Genomic DNA, 22,088 nt, shown 5'->3' with positions numbered 1-22,088 from the left:
CTCTGTATCTCTCTTCTATGTCTCTCTCTTTCTATGTCCCTCTTTATATGTTTCTTTCTCCCCGTCTCTCCGTCTTACGCTCTCTGTCTCTTAATATATTTCTCTGTCTTTCTCTCTCTCACCCTTTTTTTCTCTATTTCTCTATTTTTCTCTCTTTCGCTCTCTATTTCTCTATCTATCTATCCATAGATCTCTTTCCAAAGCTACATTATCTTTGTTACATTGGGTGTACATTGTTATAAAGAGATGTTAAGAACTTTGAATCCAAACCTCCGCTGCCATGAATAATAATAATAATTATCGCTTTTATATAGCGGTTCTTTCATGCTTTTAGCATGCTCAGAGCGCTATGGTCGAATCTCAATTGTGGACCAGTGGAGGGGAGGGGGTATCTAGGAATAGGTCTTCCGTGCTGCCTTCAGGCGCTCAGTAAACACAACTCTGCCCGAGCCCCCTACATAGGTAGCCAAGACAAGCCGTTAAAGCGCACCTAGCCTCTAAATCCACTTAAATAATTTTCACCCATTACGCCTACTATTATAAGAATGAATTCAAGAGAAGGTTATGAATTATATTTAATATCCCGCATATAGAGCCGCATGTCCAATCATAGTCAGTTTACATAGCGCATGTGGGTTAGAGAGTCGGCTCGCGTGGTGTCCCGCATGCTTGGGCGATGTAGATAATTATCTATACGATTTGTGCATTACACCAAACAAAACGTGATAACTAGAGAAAACCAAAATATACATTCACACCAGATTCACTCATAATTTACATGTGAAAAGTTTCTATCGGATAGTATAGTTGTATTTAATGATTTGATTGCCAGGGGAACAAAAGAGTTTTTGTGTCTGTTTTGTCTTTGCTATCGGTGTCTTGTATCTCTTTTGTGATGGTAAAGTCACAAAATCCTTGCCCCAAAGGGTGATTCTTTTTTATTTCTAAAATCTTTTTAGCTTTTTTATGAATGTTTTGTCTCCAATAGCTGTCCAACTGAGGTTGTTTTTTTGCCAATGACTTTACCAGCAGCATTTAGGATACTATGAAGTTTATTTGTATTTTGAATGTTTAGATTGCCATACCAGGCAGTGATATTAAAACTTAATTCTTTCTCTCCTAACTAACGATACCAACGTTGATTCCACCAGAAAGTGGTAAATAATTACGGAGAGAAAGAGTTAAATAATTGCAGATGTGAGCGTGATTTTCTTTTACACCGGATGCACCAAAAGCCTTGCTATTTATGAAATTACCGTCATGTCTGAAAATCTCTGATTCTGTAAATCTTTGTCAATCTTTTTGTTCTCAGGGATACCCAAAGCACATCGTTCGATATCCCGTGGGCCCCTCCAATACAACCAACAGAAATATCTCCTTGACGCTACGCCTTTCTAAAAATGACGTCATCGGCTCGCAGACTTCAAACTACGTCACGGAAGTACAGTTCTATGACATGAAAAACTTGACCACGAAATTGACGAACCCGAAAACGGCCGTGGGTAATACGACCTTGACCTGGCAAGACTCGACGCAAATCATGAACACAGTAAACGTGGGGGAGGTACCTTGCGAGGACGTGGCCGATGGAGGAAATACAACCTACGAGTCGGATCGGGAAGATCCGATTGTATTTTTATCTTTGAATGAAAATGACACTTGGACGGCAATGAGTCCTGCAGATAGTTACTACAATAGTCGTTACAGTAAGTAGTACCGTCTAGAAATAGCTGTTTGTGTGCTTTACAGTTTATATTTGATCTTTATGGATTTGCTTCACCTAATGTTTAGTTTTATATGATTTGATAATTTAAAAAATGTATTATATGAGTTGATTATCCGTCGCAAAGACTGGATTTACAGCAATGCAGTGAAAGAGCAACTTATGGAAGATATCGTTTAGGCTAGTTTGGTGTTGGCCTGGCTAGGATCTTGTATGGTGTTTCAATCTAACACTACTTCACTTAACTAGTCTAAACTAGCCAAGGGACCTTACAATGAACAATGATTTACGTAATCAAGAAAGATGAAGAGTTTCTCCAGTATTTATTTACAGTCTCACTATCTCGTCATTGCTTATCCCTTTCTATCACTATTCAAACTTCACTCAGCCCACTGGTGGATCCGGGGGGGGGGGGGGGGAGGGTCGGGGTAGGATTAGGAAAAAATCACCCCCCCCTCCAGCACACCCCCACTCCAAAGTTCTGGATCCGCTCTGGATTCTCAGCCCTAGCCATCTTGTTCTCCAGGTACCTGCGTTCGGCTATCAATCGTCTGACTACGTCACTACTTTTACCTTCGCCAAAAACAATGCACAATATATTTATTCACCAAACTCACGTAATCTCTAAACTAAATTAGGTCACTACAGTGTCGACTAGCAGTAAGGAAGCAGTTTTGATCTCAAGATCAACTGCTACTGTTTAAATATATAGGAGGAAACAGTATCTTCGAAATTAATGACCTTGACATTGTTTATTTTCTATACTTTACAGACTATTCCAACCTTCAGCTTTTACTTTCCTTACGTTTGTTTTAGGTCCTTTTATATTCCCGCCCCCACAAATCATGGTTTTAAAACAATACACTGAAAAATAAAAAAAAAACAACAACTTGTAAACAAAGACTATAATATGGTAAAAATCCCAATTTTTCACTACTGGAGTAGTTTGGAGTAATTTGAGGTTTCAAAAATGTGCTAAAAACACAGGGGGGGACTGGCTATATGGGCATTTAGTCAAATGTTCGGTGGGCTGGTACCCAAATGGCCGGTAGGGCCACCGAAGGGTCGTGTGTATTCCAATATTGAATATATCAAATCACTAAAGGTTTTATAATATTCTCTTGTAAAAAGGCCCTCTGATCGTAGAGATAAAAAAGTATTTCACAGATTTTACAGTGTAATATTATTTTAATCTAACATTTTTCGAAATAATGAAATAGCTTTCATCCCTAGACAGTGCTCCTAGTAGGCTTCATCCTTTTAGGGCATACATTCTTAGACTAAAAACCAACATAAGGCCTAAATTTCTTATAAAAATACAGAGTTCGCTGTATGCTTGCTTTCAGTTATCAATACATTATGAAACTTAACATAGTGATTTTGAAGACAATTAGACCTAGAATCGGATGTTCATCAAACAATATAGAATTTGTGAGCCTGATTGTATACAAAGGCCCGGGGCCAAGTTTGACACACAGTCCGTCCTTGTTTCTTATACATTTAGAATAACTTTTATCATATAATTTAATTTGAAAGTTTGTAGCTTCTATGTTTTTGTCCTATTAGGAGGAGCTGATTTAATCCTAAAGCAGTTCCAGAAAAACAACGATCAGATTTTTCTCAACATTTCTCAGCAATTTCATCCCAAAGTAGCAAAGTCTTTTTTGTCGAGTGCATTTCAAGTCTATTCTTCTCTAGACGAGTCTTGCAGTAAAGATGGTAAGGATAGATTTGTTTGTTTTATAAATATTCTGTTATGCTATATCAGTGGTTCCCAAACTGTGTTCGGCGGAACCAAAGTGTTCTGTGAGGTCTAACTATGAGTTCCACGAACTACTGGAATAATTAATTAGTAGGCGACCACGCAAAATAATCTATCTAAAAGTAAGCAAAGTGTTCCGCTAAATAGTCAGAATGCGCGAAGTGTTCCGTTAAAGAAAAAGTTTGCGAAACCGTGTGTTAGATATCTGTAATAGACGGGGTCTTGAACACACTTAAGTAAAGTTAAAATAAAATAAAATGTAAAGTTTCGTAAGATTGTTAATGCTAAAAGTGGTAATGGGTATAAACATTCCAAGACCTATAAAATGCTCCAATGGTATGTGTCGACCAGCCCTTGACAACCAGTCCAACTCCTTACCTTCACATATGGCTCAGGTATTGTGTCAGGCGATAAGGTGAGTAACTGGTACCTAAACCAGTAGACTTCGGGCGTTAGGGGTTCATAAGCATTGGCTGGCTACCCATCTAAAGAAATTAAAATGCCGCTAATCCAAAACTGTATCGTCACTTAGCATCCTTTCGATATATCAGCTGCAACCATAGGAAATGCCCAAGGGATTTATTTCATTTATGAGATGATCCATAGTGATGTGACTGAAGGAGACCAAATATGTCTTAACCATAACATATAGAGACCAAATATGTCTTAACCATAACATATAGAGACCAAAGATGTCTTAACCATAACATATAGAGACCAAATATGTCTTGACCATAACATATAGAGACTAAATATGTCATATAGAGACCATATATGTCTTGACCATAACATATAGAGACCAAATATGTCTTGACCATAAAATATACAGACCATATATGTCTTGACATTAAAATATACAGACCATATATGTCTTGACCATAACATATAGAGACCAAATATGTCTTGACCCTAAAATATAGTGACCATATATGTCTTGACATTAAAATATAGAGACCATATGTGTATTAACCATAACATATAGAGACCATATGTGTCTTGACCATAAAATATAGAGATCATATATGTCTTGACCATAACATATAGAGATCATATATGTCTTGACCATAACATATAGAGACCAAATATGTCTTGACCATTACATATAACGTATTTCTTTTTAGGTTCCTCGTTGTGAATGTGATTCTAGATAGCGTAATCTATGAGTTTCATACTTTAAATATACATTGTCCTAATCGTTAGTACTGCAGCGAGGCGCGATTGTCTTGTGCGATGTGGTGGCACATATCTTTATTAATAGAAATGCACTTTGTTTCAAAACCAATCTGTTTAAATTTAAAAACTTGATCTACCTGTCAGGTTTCTTTTTATAACTGTAATCCAATTCTGTATATCCAAATTGAACACCCTGTTATCAATCAGATCTCTATCTATACATGTAACTTTCATGACTTTTCAGATCGTTTCGTCCTTCAGGTAGAGAATCCTAGGCACAGTGCTGCAACGGTGGAGCTTCCACCTGGACTGCAGTATGTGTGTGTCGTGGGTCTAAGCAGATGTAAACGCTTTGGGTCAGAGCCTACCCTTTACAAGGTTACTTATGGTCTCGGTAAGTTGAATTGAATCTCTACTTCAACATAGTTCGATGTATTATATATACCCAGAGCCTTACCAGGCAATAATTCTCAGCCTCATGGATAGAAACGATCGTTAGAAGAGACGAATAGGCAAAAGGAAAACTTTTTTGAGAACCGTGTTCATTGCACAGGCGGAGATAGAAGAAAGCCCCAACAAACATGTCGCTATCCACACACCGTTCCATAAAGCAAGGGACCGTTTGTATGACGGACACTAGTACGGCTGATGAGGTACAGAAAAGAAATATAAAAACGAATAAGGGGGAGTTTCCCCATCGTGCTCCGCCTTGGACCTCGCCTCTAATCCAAGCGTCATGGGTGACGAGTCATTGGTAATAGGGATGAAAAAATGTACACTTGATTGGATCTTTCCCAGGTAGAAGTCTGTTCACAAAGACAGATGGAGGCAAGCTTCCATAAGCCTAGAGTTCCAAGAGTGAGACTCAACTCTTCAGACAATTAGGAAGAAAGAAAGATAATTTGTCATTGTTGAACTTATTCTACACTTCTAATTTTTCCTTTGTTCTTAATTATGCATAGAAACAATTTATGCAAATTAGTATCTAATACATAAAGCAGAAAGTAAGCCGTATGTATGTATGCATTTATGTATGTATGTTTCGCATAGAAGTAAAAACTGTTTGATCAATCTTGATAAGACCTGACATACATTTTCCTTAGATCATAGTGGAAACCGAAGTGTATGCTTTTATGTCCAACCCTCAACTAAATGGCTCTAAAAATAAAATTAACAAATACCTGAATATATATTTATTAAAGGACGAAACTATATGTCGGCTAAACGGGTAAACTCATGTTCGCACTCTACTTTCATTTTCGAGACAAAATTAACAAAAATGATAAGGAAACAATCGCCATGTTTGACTTAGATCTACATGCAATGTACTAGATCAGTAATACCCAAGCTAAGGCCCGCAGGCCGCGGGTAAAATCCGGCTAGTTCATTATATAAAAGTTTTCAAAACTGTTAGGATGGTGTGGAAGTCAACGCAAATGACGATCTCGGTTACTTGTCAAAGATCTATTACTGTCTTTGATTATACAATTCCTCTATTCAGCTTGCAAATTCTTTATCAACGCAATAATAAAAAAAAACTTGGGTTATAACGATTTTAATAGAAATTTTACTTCTCATCAGACACGTATTATTAAGTTATTATACCTCTCTCTCCCTCTCTCTCTCTCTCTCTCTCTCTCTCTATGTGTATGTGTGTCTCTCTCTTTCTTTGTATTTATATGTGACCAACGGTTATATTTTTCTTTCTCTCTAAGTTTGAAATGTTTTATAAAATGTGTGAGGTCATTGGTCACATGATTCGAGAGCTCTGATTGTAACTTATCCTGGTTGCATTTACAGATAAAGAAACGATCAAGGGAGCTTATGTGGTCATTATTGTAGTCAGCCTTTTGACTGCAATAGTAGTTGTCTCCATTTTGGCGTAAGTATTTATTTACATCCTTAGCTTAGAACAGTGGCTATTATTCAAGATGTGGCTTTTGCCTACATGAAGTATATTTCAGAAAAAATCTAGAAAAATGAGTAGATTAACTGGCGAGGACTTTTAGGCACACATTATAAAAGATTTATGATTTAATCGACATATAAAACAATTAATCCCATAAAGATTTATGTAGAAATAGGGAACACAATCCCCCCGGTCCTCTCGACCGTGAAGAGCTGTGAAACCATAAAAAAACTAGCAAGAGACCGTGGAGAGTGGCGTGTTTTTGTCCAGGCCCTATGTTCCATGAGAAACCCAAAGGAATGATGATAATGATGAAGGAACACATTGAAACACTAAGCAATTACCTTATTACACGTAACAGCAAAAGAACACAAGACGCAGAGGAAGACCAATCAATAAGAGCGAGACGACGCAGTGTACTAGATGAAGCCGTCAGGAAGCATGTGCTCAGGTCTGGGCATAAATGCAGAACCACAAGAAAATGTGTCACACTGTCAGAGGTTCGACTTGATATATATATATATTACTGCTGCTTGCTGCTGCTATGCTCTGCTCGTCTCTTGTTCTTGTTGACTATGCTCGCTAGGGGTATGAATCCTCAATAACACTTAACAATACCTGTTTAATTACTCAAATAAGAACAGTTACCACTAGATAGCCTACACATCAACTCCAACTCCAAATCACCAAGAATATATCAATATTTTAATATCCAATATTGCTCAAGTAAATATTAATAAACAAAACACCAGTCCATCAACTTATAAATACATAAATACCAGTCCAGGAAGTAAACGTCCAACCTTCCTGGACCGGGAGCAAGACCTTACTGACTTAACACATTCTCTCGCACATTCAACGAAGACTTAATCACTCAGTTCACAACACGTGCAACACATTCATAACAAGGGGATATAACAATCATATCAAACTAACATTCATTCTCGCCATACCTCTCCCTGACATCCCCCCTCTCACGATATGACTGTTATTAGATAACAGTCATTCAAATATATACATAAATATACATACATACACACTGTGTCATACACATACTTATATACATATATATATTAATATATAAACATATATATCTACAAACAAATGTATATAATGTACATGAAAGTGAAATAGCCCTTATTAGCTTAACAAAAGAAATATGCCCAGCTATTTACAACAAAGGGAAAGAGAGAAAAGAATAAATGAGAAAAAAAAATAGTGGCATGGAGAGTTAATTACAATTTGAAGTCGGCAAGCCTAGTCCTTTCCACGTTAATATTTAATATGTAAAACAGCAAACATACAAGAAAAGATCAACTCCTATGTATAGCAATAATATACGACAAGATACCATCTCTAATAGTTAAAGGCACGTTTCACATTGTATTAGGAAAAAAAATAATTTTACCAATTATAACTAATACAAATAAGCTAAGTCTTGACAGTGTATCTGCTAGTAGACAATGGTCTGTGGTCAAACTGAATTGTGCATCCTCCTGGGTATCAGAGGTATCTGTCTAGGCGTTGGACACTCACGCTACTAATGAAGTAATGCTACTCTCCATGTATCAGCTCTCTGCACTTAACCGGAAGGAAGCCATCTACTTGGTGCAACACACAGCAAGCTATTTCGGGTGAACTGTTTAGATAATACAATATATTAAGATTTGGTACAACAACAAAAATTAAAATACAAGAAGAGGACGAAATAGGCTGAATTTTCTCTATTGCCAAGTCGCACTCGGGAATTCAGGTGACCCTCGTGGACATTCCCCTTCTCAGCAACAGGGAGAGGGGAAACACTACGTCAAGATTTCTTTTTTCTTTTTCTTGGAAGTTTTAGGTACAAAAACATTTGTAGCCTATTGGGGTCTGGTTTAACTTTACCCCCACCAACAACTTGAAAAACATCTTTAAGACTTATTTTTCTTCTTCTGGGGATTTTTAGGTAGAAAAACATTTGTAGCCAATTGGGGTCTGGTTTTACTTTACCAGTACCAACAACTTGATAAACTCCTTTAGTTAGGTTTAATCTCTTTAATGGTTTGTGTACTCTGTGAAATGGTCTCAGAACATGAATAATATTATTGTCAATAAACTGACAATCAATAAGTTCCTTATCAATAAGTTCCTCAGTAGTTAAGACATTTTCTATTACTCCTCCAATTTCTATCTCATTAATATCATTAAGTTCCTCAGTAGTTAAGACATTTTCTATTACTCCTCCAATTTCTATCTCATTAATATCATTAAGTTCCTCAGTAGTTAAGACATTTTCTATTACTCCTCCAATTTCTATCTCATTAATATCATTAAGTTCCTCAGTAGTTAAGACATTTTCTATTACTCCTCCAATTTCTATCTCATTAATATCATTAACAGTATAATTAAAATCATTAAGTTCCTTACTTGATAAGACATTCGCAATTTCTTCATTATCTTCTATCCCACTTATATTATTATAAATATCCTGACAGTTATTTTGTTCCTCATTAGTTAATATGTCATTTTCAATTTCTATTTTATAGTTCACATCTCCCTGTAATGACAGTTTTACTTCCAGTTCCATTTTCAACTTTACCACTTCTATTGCCTTTCTTTCTAATTCTAATTTTGATCTTTCTAGATCTAGTTTTTGTCGGTTTAAATCTTTAAATCTATCTAGATCTAGTTTTTGTTGGTTTAAAACAAACTCTCGTAATTCATCACCCTCAATTCCAAACATGTGGGCCTGTTCTATTAATACCTCAATTGACCTAGGTTTAAACTCGTCCAGTTCTATTTCTAACTTTACCACTTCTATTTCGTTTCTTTCTAATTCTAAATTTAATCTTTCTAAATCTAGTTTTTGTCGGTTTAAATCTTTTAATCTATCTAGATCTAGTTTTTGTTGGTTTAAAACAAACTCTCGTAATTCATCACCCTGAATTCCAAACATGTGGGCCTGTTCTATTAATACCTCAATTGACCTAGGTTTAAACTCGTCCATGATAATCACAAGTAAGAAATATTACTGAATAAGCGTAAATTAACTTATAAAGGTTAAGTTAACAAGTAACGTTCAATTTACATAAGACAATAAATTATAAAAAAGATCAACAAAACCAAAATTCACCCTTTATCTCCCCTACTGAAAAGGCAATGTACACTCGACCCTGAATGCTCGATACAACAGACAAAAGAAAACTCAACTTATCTGTGTCTGATGCCAGGAAAGAAATGACAACTCTTTCCACACGACAGTGTTGCTTTAAGAATGTAGAACTTCTGGAGTGTCAGGTCGCTGTTCGGCCTCCTTGTAAACGCTTTATGACTCACAGCAGATTTAGAGAATGAAACAAATAGAAAACAAAATTATTCAAACATTGATATGATATTAATAGTAATAATAATGGGAGCATACACAAAAAAATGATTATCTAGTCAGGTAGTACAATAATTTAATAATAATCCAACATCAATGTAGTAAAGGTAGATAAATCACGATTACTTGAGTAATTGCATTCATGTAGAATAATTCAATAGTAAGTGAAAACTAGTAGTAGTAGTGTCTCTTTAAATGGTGATGTCTCTTTAAATGGCGATATCTCAAAATCCAATAATCCAATAGTAAGTAAGTAGTAGTGTCTCTTTAAATGGTGATGTCTTTTTAAATGGCGATGTCTCCAAATGGCGATGTCTCTAATTCCAATAATCCAATACTAAGTAAGTAGTAGTAGTAGTAGTAGTGTCTCATTAAATGGTGATGTCCTTTTAAATGGTGATGTCCCTTTAAATGGTGATGTCCCTTTAAATGGTGGGTGACGCAATGACCTCGGTATACAAGAAGTAGCTGCAAGTCCACATTAGTCAATGACCTTTCGTAGAGTTCTAGTAGACTGACTTCAACAATAACGTGTTGATGGCGAAAAAAAAATAAATAGTTCCTCCGTGTTCTCAAAAATGTAAACAATGTCAAGTTCTTCAGTGTGTGTCAAGAGACTCTCAAATACTGGCCGAACGAGGCCCAAAAATGTCAACGAGTAGTAGGTTACAAATAATACTGATTGCCTTGAATCCAACTTTAGTAGACAATGTCATGTACAATAGTTACTGTCCCAGACCGGACGAAGCTCAAAAAATTCGGTATCCTTTTCTTTGCTTGTGTTGCTTATTCTTTTTTTTTCTTATCGACTTCTTCAACGTGACGAATGACATAACAGGTATAACTGACCTGCCCGGACTAATACTGTATTAGTACACCGGTTAATACACTGGTGTTTAATAATACAGGTAACAGGTACAACGATACCTGCCCGGACGAAGCCTCCAGATGTCAGGGTCTTAATTATATATATATTACTGCTGCTTGCTGCTTGTCTCTCTTGGTTGGTGTGTTTCTTGACTTGGCTCGTTGGTGGGTATGAATCCTCAATAACACTTAACAATACCTGTTTAATTACTCAAATAAGAACAGTTACCACTAGATAGCCTACACATCAACTCCAACTCCAAATCACCAAGAATATATCAATATTTTAATATCCAATATTGCTCAAGTAAATATTAATAAACAAAACACCAGTCCATCAACTTATAAATACATAAATACCAGTCCAGGAAGTAAACGTCCAACCTTCCTGGACCGGGAGCAAGACCTTACTGACTTAACACATTCTCTCGCACATTCAACGAAGACTTAATCACTCAGTTCACAACACGTGCAACACATTCATAACAAGGGGATATAACAATCATATCAAACTAACATTCATTCTCGCCATACCTCTCCCTGACACACACCAAAAGAAGATGGAGATTCTACATGGCAGACAAGAAAGAGCTTCCTATTGAAATTTATTTTTCTTTGGACTCGATCGTTCAAGAAATAACCACTCGATAAAAATATTTTATAATGTGGCAGATAAATATAAATTTTTGTCGCCTTCCCAACTATCAAATCGAAGTCAATCTCAATTGTGCTCTTATCGACATGGATAAAAATCCTATTTCGACATGAGCGAAAAATGTTTTTAACTGATTTATCACATTTATGTCAGAAGCCTCTGAACTTTTCTCTCTCTTCTCTCTCTCTCTCTCTCTCTCTCTCTTTCTCCCGGGTTGTATAGTGATGGACGAATGTGTTCCAAAATTTCAGACTAACTGGTCGTCGGGTTTTTAACTTATCGGCCAATGACTGCATCCGGTTCTGGTTTCGAGGTCTTAATACTGATACTAACTGTTATTTGATATTTGGAATCTGAAGCGCTGTAGATCAAATTTTGTTAATTTAGATTAATTCATTTAGGGTAATAATATTGTTTATTCAGGTTGATATTTATATTTTTTTTATTGATGTCCCAGATGGTTTATATGGAAATGTTATCAGAGGCGGAGAAAGTGGTCGCTTTACAAAGAGACCGATCAAAGCTCAGTAAGTTATCATCATTTCGAAAGTGTCATTTTTATGTTTAAAAATATTTATACTTCAAGCCAGACATTGTTTTTTATTTAAGGTGCCAGATTTTGACTTCCAAGGCTTTAAAACATGTTGAGTTCGTCTTATGTGCAATGAACCAAGAATATCTATTAGTCATAACTTAAACCTTTTTAAAATAGAGCGAAAGCTGAAAAATCCTTCATATAATTTTTCAACTAGAATGTACCTGGAATCATTTTTTTTTTAATAATATAAATCATCAAAGAAAAATTGATTGTTCCTTTCAATTTTATTTTTTTACTTATTGTTTAAATTCGGTTCTCATTTTAGAACGAGTTAAATGAAACTGATAGCTGTCAGACAGACACTTCTAGTCACAGCAGAAGCATAGACTCGAATGATACAAACAATGCTTCAACAGCTGACCAGCGTCCAGTAAATGACAACTTAGACATTGGTGAGACGAGTGATCCAGGTGGACACATGTCTTACGTAGTTATGAACCATACTTCTGATCACAGCTCAACAAATGATCCCAGAAAGAGTTTATTACCTGGCCCAAGCAGAAGGAGGTCAAAAACTAGTTCTAATTCTGACGCTCAACCGGACAGAGCAAATATAGAGCAAATTGTGTTAGACCAAACATTTTGGGATACAATCGGCGCCGACACAATGAACACCAACAATAGCAGCAACAACAAAGAGGACCCCACCACCACCAGCAACAACAGCACCTTTGATGACCAAATCAGGACTAACACAATAAACTTTCACAGCAACAGCAACTACACAGCGGACACTACCATCAGCAGCTCAATCCACAAGAGCAACACCACCGCCATCAGTAACACAATCGCCACTAATTACGTGGATCAATGCAACAACAACCCAATCTACAACCACTGCATACTTGATGACAGAAGCTCAACTCATGAAAATGAATTATCAAATTGTTCGCAGAACAGCACTAGAACCTCTGCTTCGTCAACTGGGTCCAGCGAATCTCACTCTAGTGCTGAGAGGGTTTCAAACTGTTCGGACCAAGTAGAAACTTGTCTTAATTACTATGGACAATGTACATTTCATTATGATAAAGAAAATTTTACGTAGCCATGTTGTATAGATGACTATTGTGGCTACTAAGACTAAGACTAAGACTGCTTTATTGATCCTTACGGAAATTTGTTGTGATTACAAGGACTCGTTTCTCATATAAAGACAACACAACAGAAAAATTGACAACAGTATATCAGACTAATACTAAGAAAGCAATGGATGCATTAACAACTTTTAATGTTTAAAAAGACTTTAGTCAATTTACATATATTTCAGTTCATTCAATGTTCTAACATAACTAGAATGAAAATTATTTCTTTTTGTTCATTAAAAAGGTTAACTATGTTAACTACTATTATATGGAAACATTTAGATAACAATTTTTTGAAGCACCACTAAAGAAATTAAATGAAGGGCCATTGAGCAAGGTAGTTAGGTGGCCATTTCACGAGGCCTAACACACTATACCCTGAAGTAACTACTATTTCCCACTTTAAGCCATTCATAGTGTCAAATCTATACAATAATCATTATTGTACAGTTGTCTGGCCCATTAACAATAGCGACTTTCATGTCTTTTCGCCACCATGGCTCTGTAGTAGTCCTAGATCTACATCTGTTGGTCTAAGTGTGTTTATGTCCCTTGACAGGAGTTGTCTTTCTAGATGCTGAAAACAAACATTCGGGCTTTAGATAGCATCACAACAGTTTACAAAAAAAAAAACTTTAAAAAAAAAAAACCACCAAAGTTTATCTAAGGGACATCTCTCAGTACTGTAAGATATATTACCTTTTTTCGATATAAAACATAATTAATCGATATGTACTACTTAAATTAACTTTTTTTTCTCACTGATTCGTGTTTAGTTAGGAACTATAAATAATTGTGCGTAGAAAGAGAAATTTGAGAGAAGACTTCTTTGAAATTTGTAGCAGACAAACGTAAGACTAACGGAGTGAATTGATAGAAGTTTGGTAGAAAAAAATAATAATTTAATGCCATCCTCTAGATCAGTGGTTCCCAAACTTTTCCTTAACGGAACACTTTGCGCATTCGGAGTAGGCCTATTTAGCGGAACAATTTGCTTACTTTTTTAGAAAGATTATTTCACGAGGTGACCTAATAGTTAAATATTCCAGTAGTTCTTGGAACACCTATTCAGGCCTCGCTTAGCACCAGGGTTCCGCGGAACACAGTTTGGGAAACACTGCTCAAAATAAATCCTTCTATTTTTTCAATGTCGCATTATTTTTTTTGGAAAAAATACAGTTACATTATGGGAATCGAAAAAGACAAATGGTTGGACAATCTTGTACAATGAAATTGTTTATTCTCTGCCTATGTCTTTCATATATTTTGCATCATTTATGTAGCTATATGTGTTCCAACGCATTAGAGAAAAAAGAGGTAACCAACTTTTGCATTAATACAGAATTGTATCAACAAGCAAGGTATAGACACGTTCCACGAGAAGCCTAATCCTGCACGATACTGCTGTAGCTGTTTGTTCAGTCTATGTTGTTCTTATCAGAGTCATGTTACAATTGTAGGCAAAAAAGCACGACTATCGTGTGAAACATTTACATAGATGACAATTAATGTGGTCTTGTTAACTAACCGAGAGTGGGTGTGTACATTAAACTGTGTGTGTGTGTGCGTGTGTATGGGTGTGCATAGGCGGCATTATATAATGAAGCGTGTTTGTTGCTCTAGTTTCTTTGTTGATGTTTCGATATTTGTGAGAGATAGCCTTAAAGTCCAAACTGAGTTCTGCTTGTAAATTATCACTGCTTGATCTGGTAGTATGCACTTAGAACTTTGGACAGGTTGATTCCAAGTTCGCGAGTCGTCTGCAGTAAAGTTCTCAAACTGTCGTCCGCGGACCCCCCCCCCCCCCCCAGGCGTCTACGAGACGATCGCAAGGGGTCTGCAGAAAGATGACAATTACATAAAATTAAAAAAAAAACAACTTCTTCTCTAAAAGCCAGTCTATCCGATTATATAATTTTAATAATAATGAACTAGCCCCTTCACTATTGTCTATTACGTACTGTTCTATGACATTCGTCTTGACGAAATTTCTGCTTGGGTGTTAGTCTAATTATGCGAAGCTAGATTTCAAACACAGATGAATCTTTGCCAATACAAGGAACATTTTATTGCTATCCACGACTGAAGAACACAAAACCCAAGGTTTGAAGAAGGATAGAACAATTGCTGGCTACACGTTGTATTCAGAGCTGTGTTGTATATTACTAAAATTGTTGACTGCTTTCTTGTTCTCTTATTGTGTAGCACGTGGTTTTAGTGCCATAACAAAACTCGTCCGTCACAACTAAAAGAAAGCGACGAGAATGTTGTGCTCTTTGAGATTTGCTGTTGCTATTTACAAATATAGAGCCAGATATATATACACTCATAAAATCTCAACAGCTTTATCCAAGTAATTAAAATTTATTTTTTAAAAAACAAAAGTAATAGTTCTATTGAACACTACTTGAACCCTTTTTTTTTTTTTTTTTTTTTACATTTGCGATTCCTGTACATTGTTGTAGTTTTTCTCTTATGGTCCGTGGGCCAGTTTTATATATTATAGTTGTAATCAGATTTTGAGAACCTTTTGTCTAGTCATTATCCTGTTGCGCTGTTGGGCCAGGATTTTTTAAAAGTCTTTTATTTTATTAGGAACATAAGAAACTTACAATCTCCATAATTTTAACACAGCCTATTTGCGATTTCGTTCTTGTGGTAACTTTCTCTGAGGTAGCTAACCTTACTTCGAGGTGAATGACTTTTAAGGAGTTTGTAACAAGGGTTAAACTTAAAAAGAAATAGTTTGTATGTTAGTATAGTTCATTCATTCTCTTAGCCGCTGATGTAAAGACATTTCTCTACACTTTGTTTGACATGTCATTTTCGTCCGTCCTCATTTGCAATATTTTAACTGCCTTTGAATAAAAATTTGTTACATTTCTACATGTACTTTTTTTTAATGTATTTTCTTTTAAGTTGTATATTTGTCTTGCTTGTAATTGTGTAAGGTAAGATAGAAAAAAAATAGGAAATTCATTTGGGGGTCCCTTCAAGTGGGGGCTCGGGAGACATTCGATTTTGGACACCCACCCCCTCCCCCAATCTACTCCACTGTAAACATTCCATGACATTTTACATTAAAAATAAAAAACAAATGTATAAATTACTATTTTAAGAGTTGTTAGATCACCTCTGTCTAGTATTTTTGACTTCACCTGAATAGCAAGGTTACATGGCAGAGGGGTAATATTTCATATTTAAGGTAAAAAAAAAACAACGACTAGGAAATTAATTTGTGGGCCCTTTCAATGGGGGGGGGCCCGGGGGACTTTCGAATTCGTTTGTAAAAATGTTTGACATGTTTCGGATGTTCCTTCAGAGTTAAATGATAATTTACTTCTTAGTCCAAACCTCTCGAAGGACGACTGGGGATGGTAGCGGGCAGGGTTATAACCCAAGACCATAGATAAATCCGAAAGGCAGTCCAGCGCTCAAACCGCACGACCAGGCCATCCTTTGGACACCCCCTCCCTCCCTTGCTTCAACACTCCATGATTTTTGTACATTAAAAAAAATTAAATTCAAATATAAAAGTTGCTATTTTAAGAGTTATTAGATGTACAGTTATTTCCAGTCGACAGAGCCACGAGTATTTACAATGTAGAGTGTGAAGTTCTGGACCTAAATATGACATGCTATCTTAGCAGCAACGAAAAGTACTTCATCAACCTTTGACGTCATGAAAATGGCGAATAATGAAGACGATTAGGCATCATAAACTTTACCCTACACCCGACACACACACACACACACACACGCATACCCACACAAGTTTAAACATCAGCTTCCCTACCCTCATCATAGTGCGGGTGTGTGTGTGTGCAAATGTTTGATTTAATCTGTTACGTCAAAACCATACGTATAATCTAAGCCAACTTAATCTAAGACACGAATTGTAGAGAATTACAGTATATATAATAGATCTTGACCAGTAGTCTATGGCTGGTTACGCACTAGAAGTGGTGTTTCTAATTTTTGCCTGTTGCGAACATTTCTAGCAAATCTGTTGTATTTACTTCATTATAATGTAGTCGCTATAACACAGGCATTATTTTTGTATAATAAATCGCCAGTCAAATTTATTATAGTCTTTGTATATATTGTACAGTATGTGAAATAATGTATTTAAAGTAAAATTAATCAATTAATTTAAATGGGATCATGAGTTGCTATAGGACACGCTGATTAGGTAATTTTAAAGTTCGAATTTAAAGTACAATATTTTTTTTTAAGTGTTAATAAAAAAAGCAAGTTAGTTGATATTCGTTGATGCGTGCTGGTATCTGTGCAATAAACTAAATTTATAAATTAAAAATATGGCCGTAATACATGAAAAGAACGCCATTTCTGGCCAGGATAATGAAGCTTTTGATCATCAGACTCTGGAGGGTAAAAAATCTGGACAATTCGCAGAAACTAATGGATCGATTCATGATAATCAGGTATGTGCAAACAACATCTAACTAAATTTATTTAGAAGGACGAATCATTAATCAAACAGAATTAAACATATTCATTATTTATCAGTGTTTTGTTGAGGATAATAAATTATTGTATCTGGATGAAACATGGGCGTAGCCATAGGGGGGGGGGGGGGTTGCTAATTGGTTTTTCATTTGATTTTTTTTACAATTTTAGGCGAGATTTTAAAGTTAAAACATCATTTGCCCCAGCACAACCAAATGGATTTAGAGTTTAAAACGACAGTCACCAAATTCTATGAGCGTAGCCAAGGGGGATTTTGAGTTAAAAGTCCCCTCCGAAATTTTTTAATGATAAAACCCCTTCTTCAATATAAGACTAAAGCATACAACAGTCACCAAATACTCTGAGCTTAGCCAAGAGGTGTTTTGTGTTTAACCCCCCCCCCACCCCCCAAGTTTAAAACCTCCTTCAACCGAGTTTGAATTTAAAAATTACCTCTTCAATATAAAACTAAAGAAAACTACACACACACACAATTCTATGAGCGTAGCCAAGAGATTAACCCCTCCTACCAAGGGCTTTAAATTAGACCTCCCTCTAGACGGTTTTGAGTTTAAAATCCCCCTACAGATAGCTTTGAGGCTAAAAAAAACAACTTTTTAATATTATTGTAAAGCAAACTACAGTCACCAAAATCTATGAACGTTTCTAAGGGGGAATTGAGAGTTTGTTTGTTTTTTAAACTCCAAAGATTTTTCAGTAATAGATGGTTTTGACGATAGCACTATTCTTTTTTATATAAAATCCAAAGCGAGTACAGTCACCAAATTCCATAAGCGTAGCCAAGAGAGGTTTCAAATTGTACCAGTCGCTACTCCATCAATAAAGTTCAGTGAATAGCGGATTTCATTTTTAAGCAAAATTAAGCAAAACATTTTTAATATCAGGATAATGCACTGAAGATATCTCAGAATATGATTTTTTTTTGTTTAAATTACCGAAAATAGTACTTATCGACGGGGCTCTGCCCCGAACCCCGCTGAAATAGCTCACAGCGCTCCCCAGATCCTATAGCTGGCAAGGCGCGGGTGTCTTTCCACTAGCACCAGTAAGAACCTATTCTAGGGTACAATAAACTTCTTCCGAAAGAATGAAGGGTCAGAATGAAATAAAGATCAATTACGCACACATACACACAATATATATATATATTATATATATAATAAAAAAACAAGCATATTGTAACAATTGCTACAATTTGTTTTTTAATTTAAAGAATATAGATCTAACTTCCAAAAAGCAAATCAGTTACTTTGTTACTTTGACAAGGCCTCAAACTATTTGTGCTATGTGCGCCTTTAATTATTACAAGGCATTTTATTCCTTTGCTTTTTCTTCAAAGTGAAATTTGGGGAGGGGGGACCAGGTAAGTGGGGCGCCCTTAGCTATAGCTTATGTAGCTTATAGGTAAATCCAGCACTGCTAATACGTGATAAGAATTTTTTTACGAAAATGGCTGCTTGACAAAAATGTTATTTTGTGGAGACGTTGTGAACTTTGACCGCAGTAGTGAACCACTTTGTTTAAGTCATATAAAATTTCGATTCGCATGTCGCTGGTCGCATCAGAGCGAGCCCAATGGAACTAAGTCTATGATTTATTTATGCGCGGCAAGTTATAAGGCCCGAACAGCACAGCGTCACGAAGACGGCCTGCTGGGCCGATGGGCTTATCCTGAGCATTACTGTTCTAACATTTTTATTTATCCCAACTCTGGTCTTATATTTGTAATGATTTTTTTTAGCGCACGAAGATTAGAATTAGTATTTTATAGAATTTGTAGTAATGACTTCGATTCCAAAGATCATCGTTTAGTGCTGTGTTGCACAAAACTACTCAAACCCATTTTCTAGCTGCATATTTTCCACACCTGAGAAAGACAAATCCGTTGTCCACGTGTGTTACAATAGAGCTCTCTTTACGTTTTCAGTGCCTGTCTTTAACAAGGCTTTTCTTTAGGTGTCCAAATTTGTCCCGCGACCTTTGTGAAATCTCTTTCAGAGTCCATCTGCTGCCAGATACTTTCCTCTATGCCAGGGAGAGTGAAATTTTGCCTGAGTTGATCAAGTAATGTCGAATCACTTCCGCGCTAACAACAAATTACGTAACATTTATTTGGGGACATTGGAGGCTCGGTGGATGAGCGGTAAAGAGCTTATCTTCCAAACCGGTCCGGGATTCAAATCCTGGTGTTGACTTTGATTTTTATTTTCCGGGATCCTCGGGAGCCAGCTCTAATTTGTACCTGACATTAGTTGGGGAAAAGTAAAGGGGGTTGGTTGTTGTGCTGGCCACATGATATCCTCGTTAACCGTAGGCCACAGAAACAGATGACCTTGACATTATCTGCCCTATAGGCCACAAGGTTTGAAAGGGGAACTTTACTATTTTTTTTATTAAAGTCATTAGGCTGAAGCACTCATACAGATCTGTAATAAAATGAATCGGTAACTCTTCAGACTGAAAACAATGTCAATGGTTGAAATAAAGAATCGTCTGAAATCTTATTCTTTTAGGGTTTCGCTAAGAAAGATGCACGTGTGGATGATGAGGACTACGAGGAAGAAGAAGAAGAGGTCGATGTATCCTGTGGTATCGGGCCGCTGAGAACCAACCTTTTTGGCCGACGATTCGCCAACCTTTACGTCTTTGCCACCATTATGGGGATTTCTGCTTTTTTCTCTGGGATGGTGCATAGCGTTTTACACGTGCAGGTAAGCTGGTACCAGCTGTGTACATGTTACGTACCAGCTGTCTAGAAGCTGTGTGAAAGCTGAGTAAAGATTGTAATTAACTTTATATTTCCTTTTTGTTAAAGAAGGAAAGAACTGGAAAATAAAGATATTTATATAATTAGGTAATAAGCAAGAAAAATATAAAAAGACAATACCTCCTACATACATCTTATAGCACGATTATTTTACTGTTAACTAATGGAATGGAAAAATTTTACCCCCCCCCCCTCCTCAGAACAAAATCCTGGTTAAACGAATGTATAAATCTACTAGAATGTATACTAGTCTAATAAAATGTCTCATATTTCATAAAGCTGTGATCATGCCAACAAAATGGCACAAATTTATTATATTCATTAAAATTAAATTATTTAAAGTGTTAACCTCACCCCCAGCCCGAAAAAATCGCAACATTCTTATAATCACTTATAACCTTATATATCAAATCACAAAAGTACCTAATAATATATCACCAAATAAATATATATTTGCTTTGTAAGTCTGAAATGCATTTTTCAGCATCTTTCAGCTTCTTTTAGCATCTTTTAATAATAATAATAATAATAATAATCTTTATTATCCGTAAGGAAATTTGTCTTACAATTTGTGCATTACACCAAACAAAAAACATTATAACTATAAGAAACCAAAGTGTACATTCACACCAGACTCACTCATAATTTACATGTGACAAAGTTTATACCAGATTGTTCTTATTTAATGATTTGATTGCTAGGGGAACAAAAGAGTGTTTGTGTCTGTTTGTCTTTGCTATCGGTGTCTTGTATCTCTTTTGTGATGGTAAAATCACAAAATCCTGACACAAAGGGTGATTCCTTATTTCGAGGATCTTGTTAGCTTTTTTATAGATGTTTGTCTCAAACAACTGCCCAAATGGGGTTTGTTTTTTGCCAATGATTTTGCCAGCAGCATTTAGGATTCTATAAAGTTTACTTTTATTTATAATGCTCAGATTGCCATACCAGGCAGTGATATTGAAACTTAAAATATTGCAGATGTGAGCGTGATAAAACATAGCCAAGGCCTTTTCGCTAACATTAAAGGAGGACAGTTTTCTTAGTAATAGTATCTTTAAGCACTTTACATGCGTTTTCATCAGTAGCTTTCATCATCTATTAACATCAATCAGTCAATATGAACGGGCTCTTATTCTACACCACTTTGTCCCTAATTTAACAATAATGTAATAGTACAATAGTAATACCTTTCTATCGTCTTCCAGTTGACTTCCATTGAGAAACAGTTCAACATTGACAACACAAAAGCTGGTCTGTTTGACACGGTCTCCAGAGCTGGACACATGACCACAATACTCTTCGCCGGTCATTTTGCAAAGGTAATGATAAGGATACATAAACTATCTATCCGTGTCATTTAAATAATGATGTGATTGTATGGATTTATTCCCTATCTATAGGGAAGATGATGTAAAGGGCATCTATTTCTGTGGCCCAAGGTTAACGAGGGTGTCATGTATCCAACACAACGACCAACAGCCTTTACTTTTCCCCAACTAATAACAGGTACCCATTAGAGCTGAATGGACTCAGAGGCGCCCAAAATTTAAATCCCAGTCTTCACCAGGAATCGGACCCGGGACCCACCCTTCCCCGGTTCGCAAGGCAAGCACTTTACCGCGCCTCCGTTGTTGACACTGAGCAGCCAATTAATTCAGAAAGTCGATTTAGTTAGATATTCACTTAGAGGCACG

At 36.2% G+C, this 22,088-nt stretch overlaps 2 protein-coding genes across 3 annotated transcripts in view; both read left to right on the top strand.

Moving 5' to 3' along the window:
- Nucleotides 1-16,013, top strand: part of LOC106075307 (uncharacterized) — a 46,031-nt gene extending 30,018 nt beyond the window's left edge. For both annotated transcript variants that reach the window (XM_056042008.1, XM_056042007.1), the window contains exons 12-17: nt 1,313-1,706; nt 3,290-3,442; nt 4,903-5,052; nt 6,459-6,540; nt 11,911-11,980; nt 12,317-16,013. In XM_056042008.1, the coding sequence (XP_055897983.1) occupies nt 1,313-1,706; nt 3,290-3,442; nt 4,903-5,052; nt 6,459-6,540; nt 11,911-11,980; nt 12,317-13,096 (1,629 nt within the window). In that variant the 3' untranslated portion in view covers nt 13,097-16,013. The remainder of the gene's footprint in view (nt 1-1,312; nt 1,707-3,289; nt 3,443-4,902; nt 5,053-6,458; nt 6,541-11,910; nt 11,981-12,316) is intronic.
- A 996-nt stretch (nt 16,014-17,009) lies between these two features.
- Nucleotides 17,010-22,088, top strand: part of LOC106075290 (solute carrier organic anion transporter family member 2A1-like) — a 28,110-nt gene continuing 23,031 nt past the window's right edge. Inside the window, exons 1-3 of the mRNA XM_056042484.1 lie at nt 17,010-17,578; nt 20,138-20,335; nt 21,600-21,713. Of these exons, the coding sequence (XP_055898459.1) occupies nt 17,453-17,578; nt 20,138-20,335; nt 21,600-21,713 (438 nt within the window). The 5' untranslated portion in view covers nt 17,010-17,452. The remainder of the gene's footprint in view (nt 17,579-20,137; nt 20,336-21,599; nt 21,714-22,088) is intronic.

The sequence above is a fragment of the Biomphalaria glabrata genome, chromosome 9, assembly GCF_947242115.1.
Source record: "Biomphalaria glabrata chromosome 9, xgBioGlab47.1, whole genome shotgun sequence".
Lineage (NCBI taxonomy): Eukaryota > Metazoa > Mollusca > Gastropoda > Planorbidae > Biomphalaria > Biomphalaria glabrata.
This window is presented reverse-complemented; position numbering and strand designations above follow the sequence as displayed.